Here is a 22,134-nt window from a genome sequence, read left to right on the forward strand (position 1 = left end):
TATATTTGGAACCTATGATTAGTAACATATATTGAGAATGATGTATTTGATAGTGTTGTTAATGATGTCATTATGTACATCGATATGAAATTACTGGTGTAGACAATCACAAGTTTTTTTTAATTGTTAATCATACGGCAGCGACACCACTCTCCTAACATCCTAAATCCGCCACTGCAGCCTCAACTAAAATTAATTCTTCCACCAACTCTTATCAACAAATCTTAACCATTTTCAGAGAAAGTGCAGGGACCTAAAACCACAAGGCTTTTTATTCTGGAGCCTACACGGAAAATTTCCTATTATTTAACGAATATTATTATGTAGCAAATCCAGCGCAAAAGTATAAATGGACAATGTCTTTATCAATTCAGTTATCCAAGAATCTTAACAATTTTGAGAAAAATTAACTACAATGTCCTAAAAAATTGTGAGTATTTCTACGACCAAGTCTGAATCTAGACTGGCAAAAAAAATAAAAATAAAAAAAATATATAAAATAAAATAAAATCCATTTTGCACCCATATTAGTATGGATAGTATGATTTGATATTAGTTGTACATCCAAGAGCCAAAATCTAATAACAATTATCCTGGGAATCTTACACCGAATCCTCCATTAATATAAATGAAGATAATCATCCCCTTCATTGTCCCTCCTTAAGAAACTGTAAATATTACGAACATCAACAGTAGTAATAGAAGTTTAGTTTAACTAATTTACTCACACAGTATAATGTCGACATGTTAATTTTTTAGACAAAATTTTGAAAACAACCCTTTTGCAAAATTAATGAGCAAAATCCACATTCTCACCAAAAAAAAAAACAGCAAAATCGACCTTTTTCATCACAACTCAGATGAAAAGGGTCTATTTGCTGTAACGGTTTTTTCGAACTAGAGTAGTCTCTTGTAGTTAAGGCGTGCTAATCCAAGATTAGCATGTCAAACCAAATGGACGGGTCCCGTCCATTTGGTATATATAAGCCTAAACTCATCCGGTATATATAAGCCTAAACCCATCCGTGACCCTCCCCTCCCCTCTTTCCTTACCTCAGATCTTGCGACCGCCTCTACGAATATGACCCTCGAGTCGTCCTCCGTGGCCGAGGCAATCAGACGAAAGGCCAAGGGGTGGGCCAGAATGACCGAGTGCTCGAAGTCGTCGGGCAAGCCAAGGTTGCGCCGAGCGACCCGAATGTGCTCGAGCCGGAGATGGCACCGCGGGGTGGCTAGGAGGAGGAGCTTCTTGCATCTAAGGACCGAGTCCGCGAGATTTGACTTGATGGCGCCAAACTCTCGTCGGATTTGGGAGAGGGCGGGAGGGGTGAGGTGGGCCCAGAGCCGGCAGAGGACGGGGGGGCAGAGGCGGAGGCAGGAGAGGGAGTCGAGAGTGGAGAGGGGGAGGGAGGAGTTGGGGTGGGAGAGGATTAGGGCTTAGAGTTTGAGGGCAACGCGAGTCTTCTTCTCAATGTCCATGATTGAGTCGAAGGAGTGGTCACGGACGCGCTGAATTAGCCTACCTTAACTATACGAGACTACTAGTCCCGTGTAGTTCGAAAAACATGCTACAACAAAATCAACCCTTTTCATCACAGATGTGATGGAAAAGGTCGATTTTGCATTTTTTGTAGTTGAGAAGGTCGATTTTGCTCATTAACTTTACAAAAGGGTGTTTTCAAAAAATTGTCCTAAATTTTTTTATCGGGAGTTTATAAAGCAACTCGCACACAAATCATGTTACATTATAACCAAATCAATTTCATCCATCAAATCACAATATGATCATTTACGTCTTCTAAAATTGGAGAGAAGCTTCTTAACAAATCCCTGCTGCTTCTCAGCCTGCAAGATACCAAAATTTTCATTAATCCTTACGTATTTAAAGTTCAAAGATACAGACAAACTCAGCCTCTATTAATATTACCCTTATGTTCTTTGCAATTAGATGCATTGTGTTTCCCATAGAATCACTCATCTTCTTGACTGTCATCTTCTTCTCCTTTTTCCTTCTGAAGATAACACCTGGTCTCAGAATGAATCCCGGTATCAGCAACCTCTTCCAATTCCCTAAGCACGTCGGGTTCCTTCGAATACTTGGGTTGCGATGCAGTGGAATAATCTAAATTAGGCAGCATTAATAGGGCAAAATGAGTAAACCGTAACAACAAATTTTGCTAAAGCATCAAATGCTAGTCGGCAATGGCAATCGAATTTCCATTTCACAGGTAAAAAAATTGCAACATTGTTGCAGCTGATCTGATAGCAGCAAATTCTGCAAGTCCTCACAATAATTTAAAGATTTAAAAATAATGTCACGTCATCAAATTAGTGGCTCCCAACTCAGAAATTGTAGATCATTTTATGATTGCGGATAAACAAATACTTGATTTGCAGTGAAAGACATTTCCAATAGTAAAAGATGTAAATCCAACTGTTTTTGCAACTAACCAAACACTATATTTCAATTTGTAAATACATTTCGTAGAATAAAAATGTAGATATACAATAAAATATTCGAGGTTAATTTCTGGCAAAATATTGCAACATTTATTTTTTCTGAAATTTACCATACCTTGTTAGAAGTAAGCTTGGAGCTGGTTTTGGGGGTGGAAGGTGTTTGTTCACGGTGGGCATTGGTCCTCAACCGTTGGCAATACTGAAGAAGCTCAGCCTTCCGATCATAACCACCACGTTGATGATGGTGAACGTGGTGATAGTGATGGTGGTGGTGATGGTAGGGCCTCCAACGATCAGTTGACCGCCTAGGCTTCACCACATAAACTGATATAAACACGGGTGCCTTCTTCTGAGAGGACATCTTCTGCAAACATAAAAACAAACACTTCCACAGAGATACGTGGATTTGATATGGAAGATTGCAGGCCGAGATCTAACAAGTGCAAGCAAGATGAAGACAAATCAATTGATGAAAACATTAGGGCTATGTTGCTTGGCATTTGTTTGGGTTGTTACTGCCAAAAGAGGACATGGTGTTTGTATCACATTAGGCATGATATATTACATATAGTACATTGAAATGTTCAACCCTTCCGCTTTCAAGGCACCAGCCTTCTATCTCACAAAGATTATAATAAGGCATTTAATATTATCCGACTGATTTACCAAAGTAAAGTGTTATTTGAATTAGTTTGTTGTTACAAAGATTTGCATACAGATGCTCGTCCACTATGCATGACGTCATAAACAGGAGTAGCATGACTAATTCAAGTCTTCTTCCATTAGTTACTTCAAGCTAGGATCCAAGCTTGAGCTTTCATTAATCAAGACTAGCTTTTAACAGCAAGTTTAATATGAATTAACAGGTGCATAGCTTGCAAGGTCTTCCATTAGCTATTACACGATATTAGAGATCTAGCTGTACATGTTTTCCTATAACTGAAGTCATATTATATGAAGAGCTTTCCAGGTAACTGATTGTTTCTTTTAAATATTAACACTTTGTATCAATAGTGTACATTTTACTCTTTAAACTTCAATATCAGTCTCTTAGACTCCCAAAGCAAATACCACATATTCTGACCAGCTCAACTCATTGTTATATATTTTATCTACTAAGAAAATTTTCATGTTTAAGGAGAATAATGTCAAAAAGCTTATAACCTGTATTTAGAAATCATCAATGTGATAGCTTTGTACGTTCAGTATTTGTTTCCTATTAGAGGTAAATTGCAAAATTTATCATTGAGAAGAGGACTAATTTTGACCATGTTAGACTTGAACTACTGTGAATGAGTTACCATCTATACCAAACCACATAGGACACTAATTCATTCATCAACACTTTACCTGAAGCACCACAAATTTTCTTACAGATTCTATGGAGGTGAGAATCTTAAAGATATGGTTACATGATGGACTCCCTTAAAAAGAAAGCAATAGTTACAATACTTGACAACATACTGTAACACCAAACAGGAGAGCTTTGAACCATACCATTTTGAGGTGAAAGACGTTGACCATGATAGTATCTGGATACGGTCAAGATCAACAAACCAACACAAATGAGAATCATAAACTATAATTGTTCTATGTATGTAGGGGCTTGGAGTAAGTAATTCCTGATGTTTGCCTATGAGCCTATCCTGATCAGCTGAGCCTGACGATGCCTTGAGGAACATTAATAAATTTAAATGTCTCTTAAATGCTTAACATAGAACTTGCTTCACGGACTATAATTTGTTTAATGATCTTCACTGCCCAGAAGGAGGAAAATTATTTAGTCGGTCTTGCCTTCAAACAAGTATACATGTAATAATAATAATAATAAACTGAATAGCACGCTAAAGAAGTAAATGCCATAGTAGTAAAAGAACTACGATTCTGAAGTTTACAAGTAGAAATCAAGTATCATCAGATTAGTTGCCCATGTTTCTCTAGCATTCTTACACTGGACTCAAAACTCAATCTCCTGTTATAATAAACATTCATGGTGAAGGTAACTTGTGCAAAACGGAAAATTAGCATTCCCAATAGTTTAATTTTGACATATAGCTTTTCTTCCCCCCTTGTGTTTTCAGATCAAGAAGAAATAGTTTCTTTTTTATATTTGAGAATGCAACTTTTGTTTAACAAATATGCGGAATGCAACTTTTGTTTAACAAAGATGCGGCTGTTTGATAGATGTTTTGGTAAGAAGACTATGTTTCACAATTCAGAGAATTTTACATAAAACTGGAAAACGGCCAAGCCTGATAATTTTCTAGTGATGTTAGCTCCTAGAAGCCAATACAAATTCATACCGGCAAAAAAGGCTTAATAACATAAACAACAGAAAATAGTTATTGCATAGGACATCAATGAAACAAAGATAGCTGGAAGTAGAATCAGCTTACTCAAGATCATCAGTTATATGCATCTACGGCTCCTCCTTCAGTCTGTGCTGAATCCTGATCAATCATTTATAGCTTCAATGCAGCTTCTTTTCTCGAAAGTGTCCAACTATTGACCATATAAGACATTTACTAGCTAAGGAAGAGATCACATGCCCTAAAGAAAAATATAATGTTTGGTACATACATGAGACTTTCCTTCATCTCTTTCCAGCTTGCAATAGATTATCTTGTCCATCTTTTCTCCCTCCGAAAACTAAGCTGATTAGCTTCCCATAAGTCCATAATTTTCTTTCTTTCCCTTTATATTTAAGAGAGGAGTATGTCTTCTCACAATTCCTGATGAAAGACCCTTTGCCAAAAGCACCCAAAACTAGAGGATCCGTGTTCATTTCCACCGCTCTTTCTAGATAACCATTTCTTTTCCATACTTCCAACACACGGATGCCATTATACCCAATCTTACAAGCATCAAAAAGAATTCCAAAAGTCACCATATCGGGTTTCAATTTGTGCATTTCAATCCGAGAAAGTGCGCCATTTAAAGCCTTGAAGTCATTGATTTTAAGATAAAACAGCCCAAGAATATTTGTATGGGTTAATATAAACTCAACTTTTGCCGTATCCATTTCCCTAACAACAGATTCTACACCCTTTCGGCTCAAGAGACAAGCAGAAGCAAGGAGGAGAATGCACCAAACAATATCAGTTCTACCAGTTCTGGAACTGATCTCATTCCCAAACTCTTCCAACCGAACAAACCGATGATGCTCTATGTAAACCATAGCCAACTTTCTTATTAGATTTTCCTTCATATATGCTTCTGAATGCAAAAATCTGCGGAACATTTTCTCCATTTTTTCCAAGATCCCCAGATCAGCATAAGCCTCCAGCATTGTGAGCAAAGCGTGAGGCTGCAAGTTCATTCTTTTTGATTGGAGAGTTCTATACAATCTTTCCATTCTTTCAAAAAGTCCTCCTCGAGCATATTCTTCAAGTAAAAAATTATAGGTAACCTCATTTGGAAAACATCCTTTTGATTCCATCTCCTTCACACACTTACTCATCTGATCATACAATTTATAATCTCCATAAGCTCGAATTAGCCCATTATATGTTTCGGGTGTAGGCAGCAAACCAGCCTCTACCATTTTACTCAGCATGTTTTTTGACTTATCAAACTCTTTCTTTCTCGCAAATCCATGAATTATATCATTGTAGATTGGCAAAGAAGGGACAACACAATGCTCCTCCATGTCATGGAGGGTTGAGAGTGCTCTTTCCATGTAATTTCTTTCACACAACAGATGTATGATTTTGGTGTAGTTGGCACCAGCGATTCGAGATGTTTCTTTGTTTTTCCACGAATGAAACACCTGTGTATCACATAAATGAGGACCTCAATTTTATGGAGAAGAGAACATATTCAATTATTTTTTAAAAAGATTGAAATTTCACGGAAAGCACGTTCCCCTGAACTATGATCAACTTTTGCTATTTCCAATTACCATATTGAACAATGCGCCTGTCAGAGAATTCATCATTAGACTAAGAGTTGTGATATCATAAAACGTGAGGGGGCTCTCTTTTGTTCCCTGGACAAAGCTCAATACGTGTGGGAGGCTAGCATGAGCTAGTGGATTTTGGAGGACCACGAGAAGCATGTGAAGGGCTCTCTTTGTTGGCTTGTGTGTGGGGACCACGAGAAGCATGTGAATGCAAAACCACGTGAAGTGATGAGTTTTCCCAGCGGACAAAAGCCGATTACCCGGTTACCCGATATCATATGCTATATATATAGTTGATGATTCTCTCCTAGGGTGTGCGCAGGAGGAGGAAAAGGTACAGAGCAAAAGAAAAGGCGGCTGAGAGTAGAGAGGGGCTGGGTGCAGGTGAAAAGCAAGGCAGCGTACAGAGGTTTTTTAGGCGGCTATTCACAGAGGAAAGCAAAGTCCTTTTGCAGTTGTTCTTTGATTTGTGTATCTATTTGAGAGAGTATTTGTGTGAGGGATCTGAGAGTTTGTGAGAGGGTTTAGATTGAGTGATTGTAAACCCTAGTTGTGTTCTCTCCCTCTAATAGTAGATCTCCCCCTCCTTGCCCCGTGGACGTAGGCAGTTTGCCGAACCACGTAATATTGGTTTGTTTGAGTTTGTGGCCATTGTAATAGTTTTTAGGATCCCTCGACGCGCAGTCCTAAAACTGACGAGAGGAATAGCTAATATCCCACTTTGATGGGATATTAGGCTTTCAGATTCTTGTTCCCTTTGAGAAACAAGAATTCTTATCGATCTTTCTCTCTTATTGTGCACCAGAAACTCTGCCGAAATTTTCGCTGCGCACAACAAGTGGTATCAGAGCCCAGATTCCAGATCTAGGGTTTGGTTGGAGGAGTAGATCAAATTGGAGGCCCGTTTAGGATTTCGTTGGTGATAAAGGTGGGATCTTTTGGTAAAGACTCTATCTTTCAGTTTTGGATCTATTCTTTGTTCGTTGGTGCGTAAGATGTCGGGGAAAGAAGGTGCTTCGGGTGTCGAGGGTGGTTCTTCTGGCGCGAAGACCATTCAGAGTTTGAATATCCACTCTATGAAGATAGATGTGGAGAAATTTAATGGCACAAACAACTTTGGATTATGAAGATGCGAGGTTTTGGATGCGCTGAACGCGCAGAATTTGGAGGATACATTGGAGTTAGATGGCAAGTCAGATGAGATTAAAGAGAAGGTTTGGAAAAAGATGAATCGAACGGCGTGTGGTGTGATTAGGCCTTGTTTGACTCAAGATCTAAAATATGATGTGATGAATGAGACTTTTGCGAAGAAGATTTGGGAGATTCTCGAAAGCAAGTATTTGACCAAGAGTGTGGAAAATCGCTTGCATTTGAAGAGGAGACTTTATCGTTTCCAGTTGAAGAAGGGAACCTCCATTAGAGATCACATGAACCACTACACGAAGCTTCTTGCGGATTTGGCGAACGTGGATGTTATAATTGAAGATGAGGACAAGACGTTGTTGTTGTTGAGTTCCTTAGCCGACGAGGAATATGAGACCTTCGTTCTTACTCTGATTAATGGGAAGGCATCACTTTCGTATAGTGAGGTCACCGCTGCACTTGTGAATTATCAGCTTCGAAAGAAGGATAAGGAGGCTTCAGTTGAGCGGGTAGCGGAGGCGTTGGTCGCAAGAGGGAAGGGTCCAAACCGAAAGAATTGGAAGTCACAGTCTAGAGTAGGAAAAGATCAGTGTGCTTGGTGCAAGGAGACTGGTCATTGGAAGAAAGACTGCCCAAAGCTCGACGAATGGATGAAGAATAAGCAGAAGGGAAAAGGGAAGCAACCATCATCAGAAGCAAACATCGTATCGGATGGTAATAATTCTGACTCTTCTATTTATTCGCTTTCTATCAGTCCTACAGATAGCTATTCGGAGGAATCTGAATGGATGTTGGATAGTGGTGCGACCTATCATGTGTGCCCTAGAAGGGAATGGTTCTCCAGTTTTGAGAAGCTGGTGGATAGTGGTGTGGTGTACATGGCTGATAACCGTGCATGCCAGATCCTTGGGATAGGAAGAATTCGCATAAAGATGTTTGACGGGACTGTTAGAGAGTTAAACGATGTGAGATATGTTCCTTCTTTGAGGAAGAACTTGATCTCGATTGGAGCTTTGGTTGGAGAGGGTCTGAAGGTTCGTGTTGAGGACATGGTTCTCGAGATTGCGAGAGACTCTCGTATTTTGATGAAGGGCGTCAGGAGAAATAACCTGTATTACTTGACTGGAGGTATAGTGGCAGGTGGAGAGCTGACGACTTCTGTTGATTCGACTAGACTGCGGCATTTGGGGCTTGGCCATTCCAGTATTGATTCCTCGCATAGATTGAAAGAGGGTGTAAAGACCTGCAATTTAAAGTCCAGTGAACATGTTGATGTGAGCAAGAAGACCGAGGTGAAGTGTGGCACCTCTATTCACCGTGCTAAGGGTCGTTCTGGAGGAGTTCACGTGGATGTTTGGGGATCTTCCAAGGGGGAATCATTGGGAGGTAATAGAAGTTTGGTTTCCTTTGTTGGTGGCTGTTCTAGGCGTGTTTGGGTTGCAACCAAATCCCCATTGGAGAAAGTCCTAGTAGTCTCTAACAGATTGAAGAAGTGTGTAATAGACAGAAAGGTGAAGGTACTCCATTCTGGTGGGAGGTACAAGATGGACCTATTTCTGTATTGGAGCTGAGCTCACGGTATTTCGAGACACTTCGTTGGAAAGGAAATCTTGGAACAGCTAGATAGGGTGACAAATTTGGAGAACCGTACCTTGCTGGAGGAGGATCGGTGTTTGATGTCAAGCAATGGTTTGCAGAAGAGTTTTTGGACAGAGGCTTCGACATATTTGGGTCATCCTATTAAAGAGTTGTCAATTGCTGTGATTGGAGGTAAAACTCTATTGGAAGATTGGTCTGGAAGTGTCACTTTGGTTGAGGCTTCGATGAGGAAGCCAATTGACTCTCAGCAGGTGGAGAGTTTTGGACAGACCTTAGAGGTATCACAGCGGGTGGAGAGTGATGCTACTCCACATTGGGTGAAGATTACTCCAGATCATTCTGCATTGGTTGGGATTCCAGCTGAGGTGACACAGCGTGGGAGTCATTTGGATTTATGTGCAGATGATGAGTTGGGTTTTGAATCGAGTGCAGCTGGCAGACATAGTTTGGATATGGCCATTGGTTCGCCTCAGGTGGAGGTGTTTGAGGCCATTGGAGGTGCTATCAGCCGCAGAGTTGATGATATTGGAGAAGGGTTGCGAACTCTTTTATTGGTTTGAGGTCGTTCGCGGCCATTTGGGTGAACTACGTTCGGCTTGATTCCTTGGGCAAGAGGATACATAGGCAGTCTTTACGATGCAGTCGGTTTGGATTTTGATGGGGGTGAGATCGATTTGGTGAGTTGATACCGACGTTTGGAGAGTTTGCACTCTCATTTGGGTTCTCGACTTGTTCTGGATTGAGTCCGTTGTCGTGAATTGTTTCACTTCGTACTGGACACAACAAGTGAGGCATTTGATTTGGTTAGTGTCGGCTCAGTTTTGGAAAAACTTCGCCGAGGTGGAGAATTGTGATATCATAAAACGTGAGGGGGCTCTCTTTTGTTCCCTGGACAAAGCTCAATACGTGTGGGAGGCTAGCATGAGCTAGTGGATTTTGGAGGTAAACGCATGAAGGGAAGGGCCTGGCTTGTGTGTGGGGACCACGAGAAGCATGTGAATGCAAAACCACGTGAAGTGATGAGTTTTCCCAGCAGACAAAAGCCGATTACCCGGTTACCCGATATCATATGCTATATATATAGTTGATGATTCTCTCCTAGGGTGTGCGTAGGAGGAGGAAAAGGTACAGAGCAAAAGAAAAGGCGGCTGAGAGTAGAGAAGGGCTGGGTGCAGGTGAAAAGCAAGGCAGCGTACAGAGGTTTTTTAGGCGGCTATTCACAGAGGAAAGCAAAGTCCTTTTGCAGTTGTTCTTTGATTTGTGTATCTATTTGAGAGAGTATTTGTGTGAGGGATCTGAGAGTTTGTGAGAGGGTTTAGATTGAGTGATTGTAAACCCTAGTTGTGTTCTCTCCCTCTAATAGTAGATCTCCCCCTCCTTGCCCCGTGGACGTAGGCAGTTTGCCGAACCACGTAAAATTGGTTTGTTTGAGTTTGTGGTCATTGTAATAGTTTTTTGGATCCCTCGACGCGCAGTCCTAGAGCTGACGAGAGGAAGAGCTAATATCCCACTTTGATGAGATATTAGGCTTTCAGATTCTTGTTCCCTTTGAGAAACAAGAATTCTTATCGATCTTTCTCTCTTATTGTGCACCAGAAACTCTGCCGAAATTTCCGCTGCGCACAACAAGAGTAACTAGCACAATCACATAACAAGAATATGATGTCAATGACTGGACATATGAAACTATCAATATCAAGTGTCGTTCGTGGTACATTCATGTCTAGTATAATGAACTTGGACCCCCCGTAAGCCATCCAACATCATGGGAAGCAACTCAAAAAAAACCAAGGAAATTATTGAAAAATGGCACATGTGGGAAGCACAGACCCAGGGCTCAAATGGCTCACTCATAAGATCAATTTAAGTCCATTAAATAATCTAAAAATGTTTGCGGCAAAAATTCTGTATGCCAAAGTCCTACATCTCATAGGAACACAAAACTACACAAAGAAGTTTTAACAACTAAATTAACCAAATAGTTTAACAGATTTCAAAGCATTAGATATTATATAATTCAGCATTTCAAAAGGGTTACCCTTAAAAAAGCTTTAAATGCATTATATCTTCTCAAAGGAAAAAATTAAAAATAAAAAAAAATTAAAAATCGAAACCTGAATCGCTTCTTCGACTCTCTCTTCCTCCAACAGCAGCACAACCACAGCCCAGAGCTGCTCCTTACTCCAATCCCCATCCCTCTCAAGAATCCAAACTGGGTCCGATCCCTCGATGGAAACTTCTTCGATCAAATCTTTGAGGATCTTGTTACAGTGAAAAGTCTCAACCAGGAGGTCCTTGTGCTGCTGATGATGATTATGGTGGTCAAGATGGAGATTGCTGTGAAAAGTCTCAACCAGGAGGTCCTTGTGCTGCTGATGATGATTATGGTGGTCAAGATGGAGATTGCTGTGATTTTGGCTTGAAACGCGTAATGGAGGGATGAGAGAAGAGGAGGGAGAGGGTTTTGTTAGGGTTGCTGTGATTTTGGCTTGAAACGCGTAATGGAGGGATGAGAGAAGAGGAGGGAGAGGGTTTTGTTAGGGTTTTGGAGGTGGGTTTTGGGAGTGGATTAGGGTTTTTGAAGGGGAGGAAGAGATTTTGGGGGTGGGATTGGATCGAAGTTCTCATGGCTTGTGCTTTAGACAACGAGGGAACAGTTAGCTAAAAATCAAGGATATTTATAAGTGGGCTATCTTAATGGGCCTAATGATCTATTGGGCTGAGCCCAAGTTTGAAATTATTTAAAATACCCAGAAAATGGCAACGATAGATAAATTGAAATGGTTAGTTAAAAGACTAATTCTTGACAGACATTCTTACAATTTTTATTTTTTGGCCCAAAAGACCATATTTAATGAAGTAAAATGCTGATTTGTGGGAACAAATAGTGAAATTAATACAAAACTCCATCAAGACATGGGTAAGTTTTGGTTTTAAAAAAATCTATCTATCTACCATTTAAAAGAGGAAGTTCTAAAAAAAACTTTACCCTCCCCAAAATAGCCTTTCACCAAATCTAATTACCAAGGGAGTGTTTGGGTACCGAATAGTTTTTTCGATTTCTGTTTTTTTTCTCATTTATTTTCCCCCAAACCAACGCCATCCCCTTTTCTCCCCCCTCAACCCCTCGTCGTCGCCTCTCCGATTCGCCGACTCATCTCATGAACTGATCTCTCCATCGCCATGGAAGAGATATCCAATTTCTTAGACCTCTTCAAGGATCGCAGTCCCCCTCGCGATTTCGCTCACCTCTTCCGCTCCGCTCCGATCAAGTCTGGTCTCTTTCGATTCCTTGCAATCCTCGATTCTGAAGCCCGGCTAGGGTTGGAATTGTGGAGCGCGTCTCAGATCGATGCAGTCATCTTCGCCGCCAAATTGCTCGTCGACTCTTCTCTCTCGATTTCAGGTTTTGGTTTTGTTTTGATGGAATTGGAAGTTTCAAACCTTCTCTTCCATCGTTTCCTCAGATATCAGATTTTAGGGAAGGATCAGGAAGTGAAGAAATTGTGCAAGATTTTTATAAGAGATTAATAAATTTCTGGTTTGTCTTGTTCAATTTATTAATTTTGATTTGATTTTGATTTTGATTTTAGTAATTTGTTCGATTTATAAATTTCTCGAAGGGGATTACCTGATTTTGTTTATTACTACATAGAAGTAGAAGATTCAAGACATTCTTAGTTTTTTCTCGTCCCCGCGTCAAGGTTTGTTCTTTCTTCATCTGTTCTTAAGAGGTTTCAGTTTTGAGGTCACTCAGTGTTGAGGGGTGGACTTGGTCTTCCCATTTCTCAGTTAGATCAGTTCTTTTAAACTAATCCTGCACTTTTCTACTCTTATTATTGATTATTGATCTTATTGATTATTGATTCTTTCACCAACATTTTCCTTTCCCATTTTATTCATGCGCTCAACAGGAGACTCTTCTTTTTTCTGTTAATTGTTATTTTTGTTTTTTTTGTACTTATGTGCTTATTTGCGTTGTTTTTTTAATCAAATGGTTGCTAATTTAGGAATTTTCATGTGTCTAGATGATTATGCATTGTCAATCTATAGAAATGTATTGAATCTACTGCTGTTATGTTGGTTATAGAGTTTAAAAAAACACTTGACAAAGAAAACTTTCATATCTAGGAACAAGGACGGGCTAAGACATCTCTGGTTTGCCGAGTCTCAGGATCCAAAACAGACAATTTGCTAGACTCGAGTTCAACTTTCTAAGTATGAATTTCAGGTTCACCTTTCACCAAAAACTTCCACCACTCCATTTGATTTTGCTTGGTCAACAGTATAGAAATGACCTCCCATCCTGTGTAAAGTTAAATATATTCAGAACATTTCAGTGAGAATAATGCAACATCACAGGAAATCCAACAGAGTCTTAGTAGTTTGTACACAAACCTATGTTCCAGAAGCAATCATCAACTCTGACAGATTGATATAGTTCCCTGTAAACATGATCGTAAACGTTTAATAATCCTTTTTACTTTATTGTTTCATCAGTGAGGAAGACTGTACCTACCAGATTAGATTAATGCTTCACAAAGAAGTCCTTACCAGATTACTTTATTGTAATTTCTTATTCATATTCTCAGTTTGATTGTTTGATGGATAACCTTTATTTTTAGTATTGATTGATTATTGATTATTGCTGTTAGGTGTCCGATATTGATTGGAGGAGTAGAAAGCTATCAAGGTAAATTAGTTTTTATTTTATCTTTATGATTTTCCTCTTACAATTATAGCATTTTGTAATGTATTTTTAGTGATATCTGTTGAATATGATTAAACTGTTATTGTATTTGGCTTTACTTCATTTTTTTGAGTTGAATAATTTGATATATGCACTGAGTTTTCCCCCCGTATGTTCTGTTAAATGGACTGTAACAGTTTAATCACTAATTTCCCTTTCAGAATTTTTTAAAAATGTTCCCACATTAAAAGCAGTTAAAAACATGAGGATATATTATTACATCATAACAATTGATTTTATCACCATGATTGATACAAATAGACCTTCAATGAACCATATTCTTTAAGGATTCTCACTTTCAAGAAAATTGTCATACTAGATGTTTCTCACTTTGCATTCAGCTACATAAATTTTTGATGGAAAAAGAAAAACTAATACGTTAGAATTGTTTTGCTTCTGCTTGCTTTTTATGTGAAAGGCCTGAAAATTTAGTATATAGAAATTGAGAGCAGTTCATAAATGAAGTAAAAATGCTAGCTTGGTTTTTGTTGTGAATCTGTACCGCAAGGTATCGCACGCTTTGATCTTATTTTTTAATACTTGTATCTTGATTCTCAATTGTGTTCAAATATCATAATATCATTTCATTTATTGGGTCGTTTTTTCAAGCGTCAAATGCTAGCCGTGTTAATGTTCAATTAGGAGGTTACATGATTCAGTTTGGATGAAGGCGTTCATACTTTAGATACTCCTCTTTTTTTTCTACATACTTCAAATATTTTGCATGGTGTATTACTACATTACAGTTTGCACTAACCATAGAAATATATATGGAAAGAAATTAATTAACGTTGATGTGATGTGCGTATTTCCCACTCATATCTTGTATAGTTTTTTGCTCTTTCGTTGTTTTATTTTTAAATGAAAACTTTTTACCAGGCTTTTTCACATAAAGGTTGGTTTTGTTAGTACTAAACTTTGCGGTATGAAATAAAGCTTAAAAGAATTCATAGTTTGATTAACAATAGCACGGTAGATGTCATTAAACAAAAGCACAATAGATTGTTGCATGCATGCATGATGTTTATGTTGGAATGAGTGCATTAGAAATTTTTTTTTGTCTCCGAGTCCTCTTTTGCTCAAAGGTTCCACATGGACTCTTTTAATAAGTTAAGATTAAGATCCTTGCTAGACTATGATTTTCTACAAGAATATTTTTACTTCTTCATGTGATATAAAACTCTGAAAACAATTTGTTTCACATCTGTATCAGAATTTGGTTCTCTTCACTCCATTAGACACTTCAATTATAATATTTGTATTTACTTAAAACAACTGTGTTATTTACTAAGTGATAAATAAAAAACTACAGTGATTCACGGAAGATGATAGTATTAGTTAAATTTAAAATGAACTATATGAAAGTGTTGCTGACGCTCACGAAGAATTGCATATTATGAGACTAATTTGCTAATCTGATCCTTGCCTGCAAGCTCATGTTCATAACCCAACCTTGCCCTTTGTTATACCAAGCATATTATGAGACTTATCAATAATTTTAAGAGTAAGAAACAGTCACCAAAGAGTATATGCACATGTGTACCCCAGTCACCAACATGGTTCCGTCGTAGAACATCAAGTTTATAGAATTTCAGCATTCAAGCTAAAGTGTCTCCAATTATAGTTGACCTTAAATGACCAACATGCATTTCTTTTGCAATAATAGGTGAAGAAAAGTCAGCTACCGCCCTTTTAACTGATAAAAGTGGTGCCCTTGTCTAGATACCATTCAATAGCATATTTTGAATATACTACACAATAAAACATAGTGAAATTAGAGTAGAATTAGAAAAAGAATGTGCGCGTTCCAGTTTATATATAATAAAAAATAAAGTGCTTGTAATCCTCGTAAAACACAACCTGAGCCACCCATGTGCTTGACAGAACTACATTCACAAAACCTGGTCCTGCAACAGATGTAGACTCAATGATATCTGATGGAGGGCGATTTCTTGCAATAGCCTGCAATATATATACATATTATTGAGAAATAATAATAATATATATAATTACAAGAGTAAACATTTGATTAATGGCTGAGCAAACAAAACCATAATATATCCCAAATATTTATGCACAAACTATGTTGTACAGTAACCAAACCTGACCAACAGAATTTTGGTTTCTATAGTCTGTGGACTTTCCATTGATCTTGGAAAACAAGATCATTGCATTATTTTTGCATAACACATAATGATACATCTTTTAGTGCGAGAAAGTAACTAAAATAAATCAAATCACACCAAACTTTTTATAGAAAGTCTCCATGTGCTACTTGCACAGCTCGAGGGCTACCCTCTATAATTCACTGCATGCAATTCTGCGCTCAAAACTGCAAATATAGCCAAGTCAAGCAGGAAATATTTACATAAGGTGCCTAATATGATTTACAAACAAACTAACATCAAATCAAGTAACCACATCTCAACATGGTATCTTTAGCATTAATAATAAAGTACATGGGATCAAAGAAATTGAGCAAGGTTTTTAGAGAATAATTTATGGTATGTCATGATTAATTTTTAAATTTAGATTTAGATTTTTATTTTGGAAATTCTTAGATTGTTCAAACACTTGCTATGCTATTAGGATTAATGTTGAGAAACCGTAGGTTATAATTTGTAACTTCACAAAAAAAGAATTTTTAATATCATTATTTAAGGTGGTTTCATTAACTTCTTGCTTATTCAAACACTTGCGTCGAAATATATGCTGAATTATTTTTTTTTAAGGTGGTTTCATTAACTTCTTGCTTATTCAAACACTTGCGTCGAAATATATGCTGAATTATTTTTTTTAGGACATTCTAATGTGTGCTACACAAAAGGTTATTCTTACATAAATGACAATATACGACCAATATATAATGAATCTAAAAAATAAATTAAAAGAACAACTCTAATTTATTTAAAATTTATTTTAGAAGTCTAAACTTTTTGACATATAAGTGTGAAATTTATTATTGCTAAAAAAGATCTGATTAACCAGTTGATAGTTGATAATGTTTTATGAAAACATTTCTTGTTCATTTTCCTTTCAAAAAAGAAGACATATAAATAGGAAAAAGACAAAGTTATAAGCTTAGATAAGGGGGTTGCATTTAACTAGCCATAATATAGAGTGATTTCATATTTTCCTTCAAAGAAATTAGAGAGCAACAAGGGAAGTCTTAGCATAAATAACTATAACTATTACCCGTCGTACTGTAGGAAACATAAAATCATCATGCCTGAAAAATTGGAAATTGAACTGATGGCGGAACTCATAAATACAGTATTTTCCTGCCAATCTAACAAACAAATGCTTGAATATGAAGTTTAAAGCATCTTCAACTAAATGTGTTCCATACTCCTCTAGCATTTCACACAACATTAAAAAGACCTTCCATCTTTCTTGACTACTCAAATACCCATCATCTGGATGCAATACCTCTCCAACTCACAAGAACTTTGCTTCTTCTTCAGCCCACATGTCTCTCTTTGTGATGTAAGCCTGTGATGACGTTCCATTACATGAAGTAGTACACACAACCGAATCAGCAGCAACAAAATTTGAAGCACTGTACAAGTATTGACAGTTGGTGTGGTTGTAAAAAAAATAGTTGTAAAATGATACTTTAAATATATGTAATGCCAGCTTCCTCAAGCACGGATTCTTGACAACCTGGTTTGAATTATAAATCATTTAGATGCCTTAAGAAGAAAAGGAAATAAGGAAGACATCAAAGCAAAAGGTTTACCAATCCCCTTTGTATTTCCTTCCAAAGCTCTATTTCAGCTCTTAAATCAAATTCTTTACAAATACTACCTCTCTCTGTTTAAAAGTGATGTATCCTGTGGCTAATTATTACTATCGGGAATATATTCAAAAGATAACAATGAACAAGAAGTCTAACATGAAAATAGGGGATAATAGTCAATATTCGTCGTCATGAATGTAGCTTGATGTATCTTTCAACAAAACCACTTTTAGCTAAAAAATACTGTATTGTTAATTACATGCTTACAATTGGGAAAACACAAAAAATGTAAATTTGGATGAATTACATGTGATTCAACAAATAATATCAATAGAAATCATCAAAACAGCCTATCATTAACCACTTCATAGTACATGACTAATACTTGTTTCTGCATGCAGTATAATATAAGTATCTGATTATAGACATATTAATGTATAAAACAGATACTTGAATTCTATTTATTCCTCGAATTCTAACAAATACAATTTTCCAGACTTTTAGTAATTACATTAACTTAACGTTCATGCTAAATGGTTTGCAGCCTTATTTCCGCACCAATTAGTGAAGATGGGCTGAAGCATATGGTGATCTGTCATGTAATCTTGGGAAGAACAGAGATGATACTTCCTGGCTACTGACAATCAGGTCCAAGTTCTGGAGATTTTGATTCTGGTGTAGATAACCAGCAAGCTCCTTCAAAGTATATTGTCTGGTATCCAGATGTCAAGACACATGTACTGCCTCTTTATGCGGTTACTGTCAAAATGGAACTGGATTTAGGAGGTACATATATCTAATCTTTACTATTATCCTAATGAATTAGTCAGATAGCTTATGATGGTGTTTAATGCGGTATTACTGATAGTTTCCCTCATGTTGTCGACTTTACTAAGTTGGATTTTGAAGAAAGATTACCTTATCTATATTAGCCCATATATGAGGTACACAACTGATTCAAGTGGTTTAGAGGTTCATTTTGTTCCAAGCATCGAGCTCCATGCCTGTGCTCTTCAAATTTCTTTTCTAAACAAAAAGCTCTTATGATAGAGTACAAAGAAAGAAAATGTGTAACAAAGATACTGGTTTTTTAGTTTTGCACAAACTTGAAGAGATTTTTGAGCTTGTGCACAGGTATCAAGCTCTTTAAATTTTTTTTTGTTTCTTGTCACTTGGTTAACATCACTCATAGATGGCCGATATTAGATTTGATCAGTGTTGAAAATAACGCGTTTCGTAACGCAAAATAACGCTTAACGTAACGTAACGGTAGCTTAACGTTACGTAACGTTTGAAAATAACGCAAAGACAAAATAACGCACGTTATTTTAGCTATAACGTAAGTTACGTAACGTAACGGCGTAACGTTTTATAACTTAGGTTATTTTGTCAATGGCTTAGATTGCTTTTAAAAGAAATGAATGGCTGTGATTGAGTTATAACTTAGGTTATTTTCCGCCTCCCCTTCCCCTTTTCACGGCTTTTTCACGCTGCCCGCAGCTCCGCCTCCCCTTCCCCTTTTCACGCCCTTTTCACACCGCCTGCAGCTCCGCCTCCCCTTCCCCTTTTCATGCCTTTTTCTTTGCTACTTTAGCCTGCAGCTCCCCCTTTTCGCGCCGCCTTGTCCAAACATAAGCATGCTTTTGGTTTTGGGTTTATGGATCATTGGATCCTTTCATTACAACTTGATTCATAATTTCATACTCATGGATTCCAACCCAACCCAATAATTTCATACTTCATAGTTTATGGATCATTGGATCCTTTTTGGTTTCGAACTTGAAGTATTTTATGCTTTGGGATTGATTGTTAAGGCAAACATGATTGATTTTGTTGTGAAATTGTGATGATATATTGATTTGTGAAATTGAAAATTGCGAAGATTATTCATATTTTTTTATTTTGAATGTTTTATATCTATAAACTATTTAAATAATAATAAATTATTTAACCTACGTTACGCTATGCGTTATCGCTATTGTAACCTAACTAGAGGTAAGCGTTACGCTATGCGTTATCGCTATTTTCAACATTGGATTTGATTATCAGTCATATGGAAAAGTTAGTAAATTCGTTGTTGGGGTTCAATAAATTTTATGTTCTCAGCTCTGAGCATTGCACTGTTTACAGTTTTATTTTGTTTTGTAGATTGGGGGAATGGAGGGGGAATAATTATTTGAGGAGGAATCTGACTGCATTTTATTGTTAGTTTGGTTTATGGTGATAATTCAGCTATAAGTTTGAGTTCAAACGTAACGGAGCAATAGAGCATGTTTCTCTGATTTCAAAGACACTGATTACTTTTTAGCTGAAGGATGTCCGTTTAATTTGCATTATTTATGTATTTATCTTCATCAATGTTTCAGCAATAGCCAGAGATATATTTACATGGGATCCCATGACAAGCATGTTTATATTTATGATGTGGTATGTACTTCTGTAGTCTGTACTTTGTTAAATTAATGAAAGGAAGTGAGAGTTATGTTAATATTTTGAAGATAAATTATATATTTCATTTTGTACTACAAATTCTTACATATAATGCGAGGAACACAATGTGCTCTAATGTAGCTTCAACACTTCAGACTTCAGTGGCCTTTGGCTTAATGTCACTAGGTTAGTTATGAATCTCTACCATGCATTGCATTTATACCAACCTACAAATTTTTTTGTTTATAGACATTTATTTATTTGTTTATTTTTCTACAATTCAGATTTGTGAGTCAACTATCAGCAGTTCCTTTAGTTGCCTTATCCGGATTTGGCCTCTATGAGTTAGGCTTTCTCAGTGTAAGCATCATTTTGTTTTTCGAAACTTTTTTTTTCCTATTTGCAGACTTGTCATTGTTGTTCACAAGTTTGTGCTGTGAACCTTTTGAGATTGTTTATTGTATAATTTACATAAGATGTGGTAGAAGATCTGTTACAGTTGGCTGATACTTTTGTTTGCCCAGGTTGCCAAGTGTATTGAGATTGAGCTTCCACATATAATTCTGTTGATAATCTTTTCCCAGGTATTGAAATGTTGTAAATTTCGTTGGACTACCAAAAATTCACACTATGATTCACTAAACGTAATTAGTATCTTTTATTATAAAATTTTAATACTAAAAACTAATATTGAGACAATATGTTTTGGTTTTCTTTTGGGTTAATTGTGGATAGACACCCTGTACCATTGCCCAATTGCGCATAGATCCCCTGTAGTTCTATTATTGGAGATAGGCCCTCAGAGTGACTTTTTTACCCTTTTACCACCAAAAAAGGAGGAAATTGTTTTTTTTGGACAACTATGCCTCCTGAGGGTAAAAACGAATTCACTCAGGGGTCTAATCACAGTTCAGTGATAGTACAAGGGGGTCTATTCTCAACCATACAACTACAATGGGGTCTGTGTGCAATTGGGTGATGACACTGGAGGCCAATCTGCAATTAAGAACTGATGTGGGTTTAAGAAGTTAGCCAGTTCAAATTGTGGGTAAGGAAACATTACCCAGTTGTTAAGCTTCATAGAATATCAACGTGATGATATATAAGAATGTTATGAGATGATGTTTGACATTTGTTTATCTTGACACTATTTCAGGTGACTGGAAACCAAGTTGCAAAAATCACCTTTCATAACGCTGTGATTAGAGTCTGTAGCTGGCATCCATAAACCATATGCTTGTGAGCTATTCTTGGGATTGTCAAATTGCTAGATGGCAATTCTAGGGTTCTGATGCAATTCCTTCCGTTATTGACAATAAACGCCATCGAAGGCAACAGCCTGAGCAAAGGACACTTCCTTGATGCTTTGCGCTCTTCCTCGAGTTTCTGTTTGTTATTTATAATATCTCATGGCATTTATAATTTCTCATGACATGGTGCAAATTCTTTGATCAGAAGAGACACTAACAAAGGGGATCAACGTCATGTATTGCGAGATCTTTATCATCTAGACTACCCTAGCTGATGAGACCTCAATTCCTTTGTAAAGAATATTTAAGTATGATTATGGTGTAAATATTTGTATGCATCTTCTCGGTGCAATCAGATTACATTGCCTTGTAAATAGACTAAAACAATGTAAGAAACCTGAGAAGCCAAATCATATTTCTTGCTTTTTGTTATGCTATTGAAATCATATTGTCAAAATAATTCTACCTCTAGGTTTTCCTTCAGGATATCTGATTGGTTCATGCAGACAAATTAAAGTCTTTTTTGATTCAGGAGAGAAGTATTATATCAAAGGTTGCATTCATTTTGATATATGAAACTCTTAGAAGCATGTGTTATATACTGCAACTTTCAGTGTACTCATTGAACAAATCTGAATGTTAAGAGTTTGCTTTCCATTCCCATGTGATGCAATGTGGGCAAAATCAGGAGAAAAAACACTGCACATCTTGAGCTCTGTGCAATGATCAACCACATGAACATTTACCGTCTCCTCGCGGCAAATTTTTATAACCATGTTATAATAAATAAAAAATTACCATGTGCATTGCACGTGTATCAAAACTAGTCAAAAGAAAAACACAACTAAAACTAAAGATCTTG

The 22,134-nt window shown here is 37.2% G+C and overlaps 1 protein-coding gene and 2 long non-coding RNA genes across 10 annotated transcripts; 2 read left to right on the plus strand and 1 right to left on the minus strand.

The window, feature by feature from the left end:
- On the minus strand, nucleotides 1,691-11,572 carry LOC109851538 (pentatricopeptide repeat-containing protein At4g14190, chloroplastic). The gene is made up of 5 exons (XM_020421723.1): nucleotides 11,458-11,572; nucleotides 11,218-11,388; nucleotides 2,576-6,229; nucleotides 1,928-2,122; nucleotides 1,691-1,845 (listed from the first exon to the last, which is right to left on the minus strand). The coding sequence occupies exon 3, from the start codon at nucleotides 6,137-6,139 to the stop codon at nucleotides 5,054-5,056; it is 1,086 nt and encodes a 361-aa protein (XP_020277312.1). The 5' UTR covers nucleotides 6,140-6,229; nucleotides 11,218-11,388; nucleotides 11,458-11,572; the 3' UTR covers nucleotides 1,691-1,845; nucleotides 1,928-2,122; nucleotides 2,576-5,053.
- On the plus strand, nucleotides 12,174-21,704 carry LOC109820052. 8 transcript variants are annotated; one of them, XR_002241709.1, is made up of 8 exons: nucleotides 12,174-12,509; nucleotides 13,604-13,671; nucleotides 13,759-13,796; nucleotides 18,137-18,378; nucleotides 19,741-20,208; nucleotides 20,307-20,382; nucleotides 20,547-20,606; nucleotides 21,179-21,704. It is a non-coding gene; the product is annotated as an uncharacterized LOC109820052 (long non-coding RNA). The 8 variants fall into 8 exon arrangements; XR_002241705.1 differs by having other exon boundaries at nucleotides 12,174-13,671; XR_002241704.1 differs by having other exon boundaries at nucleotides 13,235-13,796.
- LOC109820054 lies at nucleotides 16,391-17,498 on the plus strand. The gene is made up of 2 exons (XR_002241710.1): nucleotides 16,391-16,515; nucleotides 16,586-17,498. It is a non-coding gene; the product is annotated as an uncharacterized LOC109820054 (long non-coding RNA).

Source organism: Asparagus officinalis, chromosome 8 (assembly GCF_001876935.1).
Source record: "Asparagus officinalis chromosome 8, Aspof.V1, whole genome shotgun sequence".
Classification (NCBI taxonomy): Eukaryota; Viridiplantae; Streptophyta; class Magnoliopsida; order Asparagales; family Asparagaceae; genus Asparagus; species Asparagus officinalis.

Coding starts and splice junctions, on each gene's coding strand:
- LOC109851538 (XM_020421723.1), bottom strand. CDS start 6,139: ATGGAAAGAGCACTCTCAACCCTCCATGACATGGAGGAGCATTGTGTT.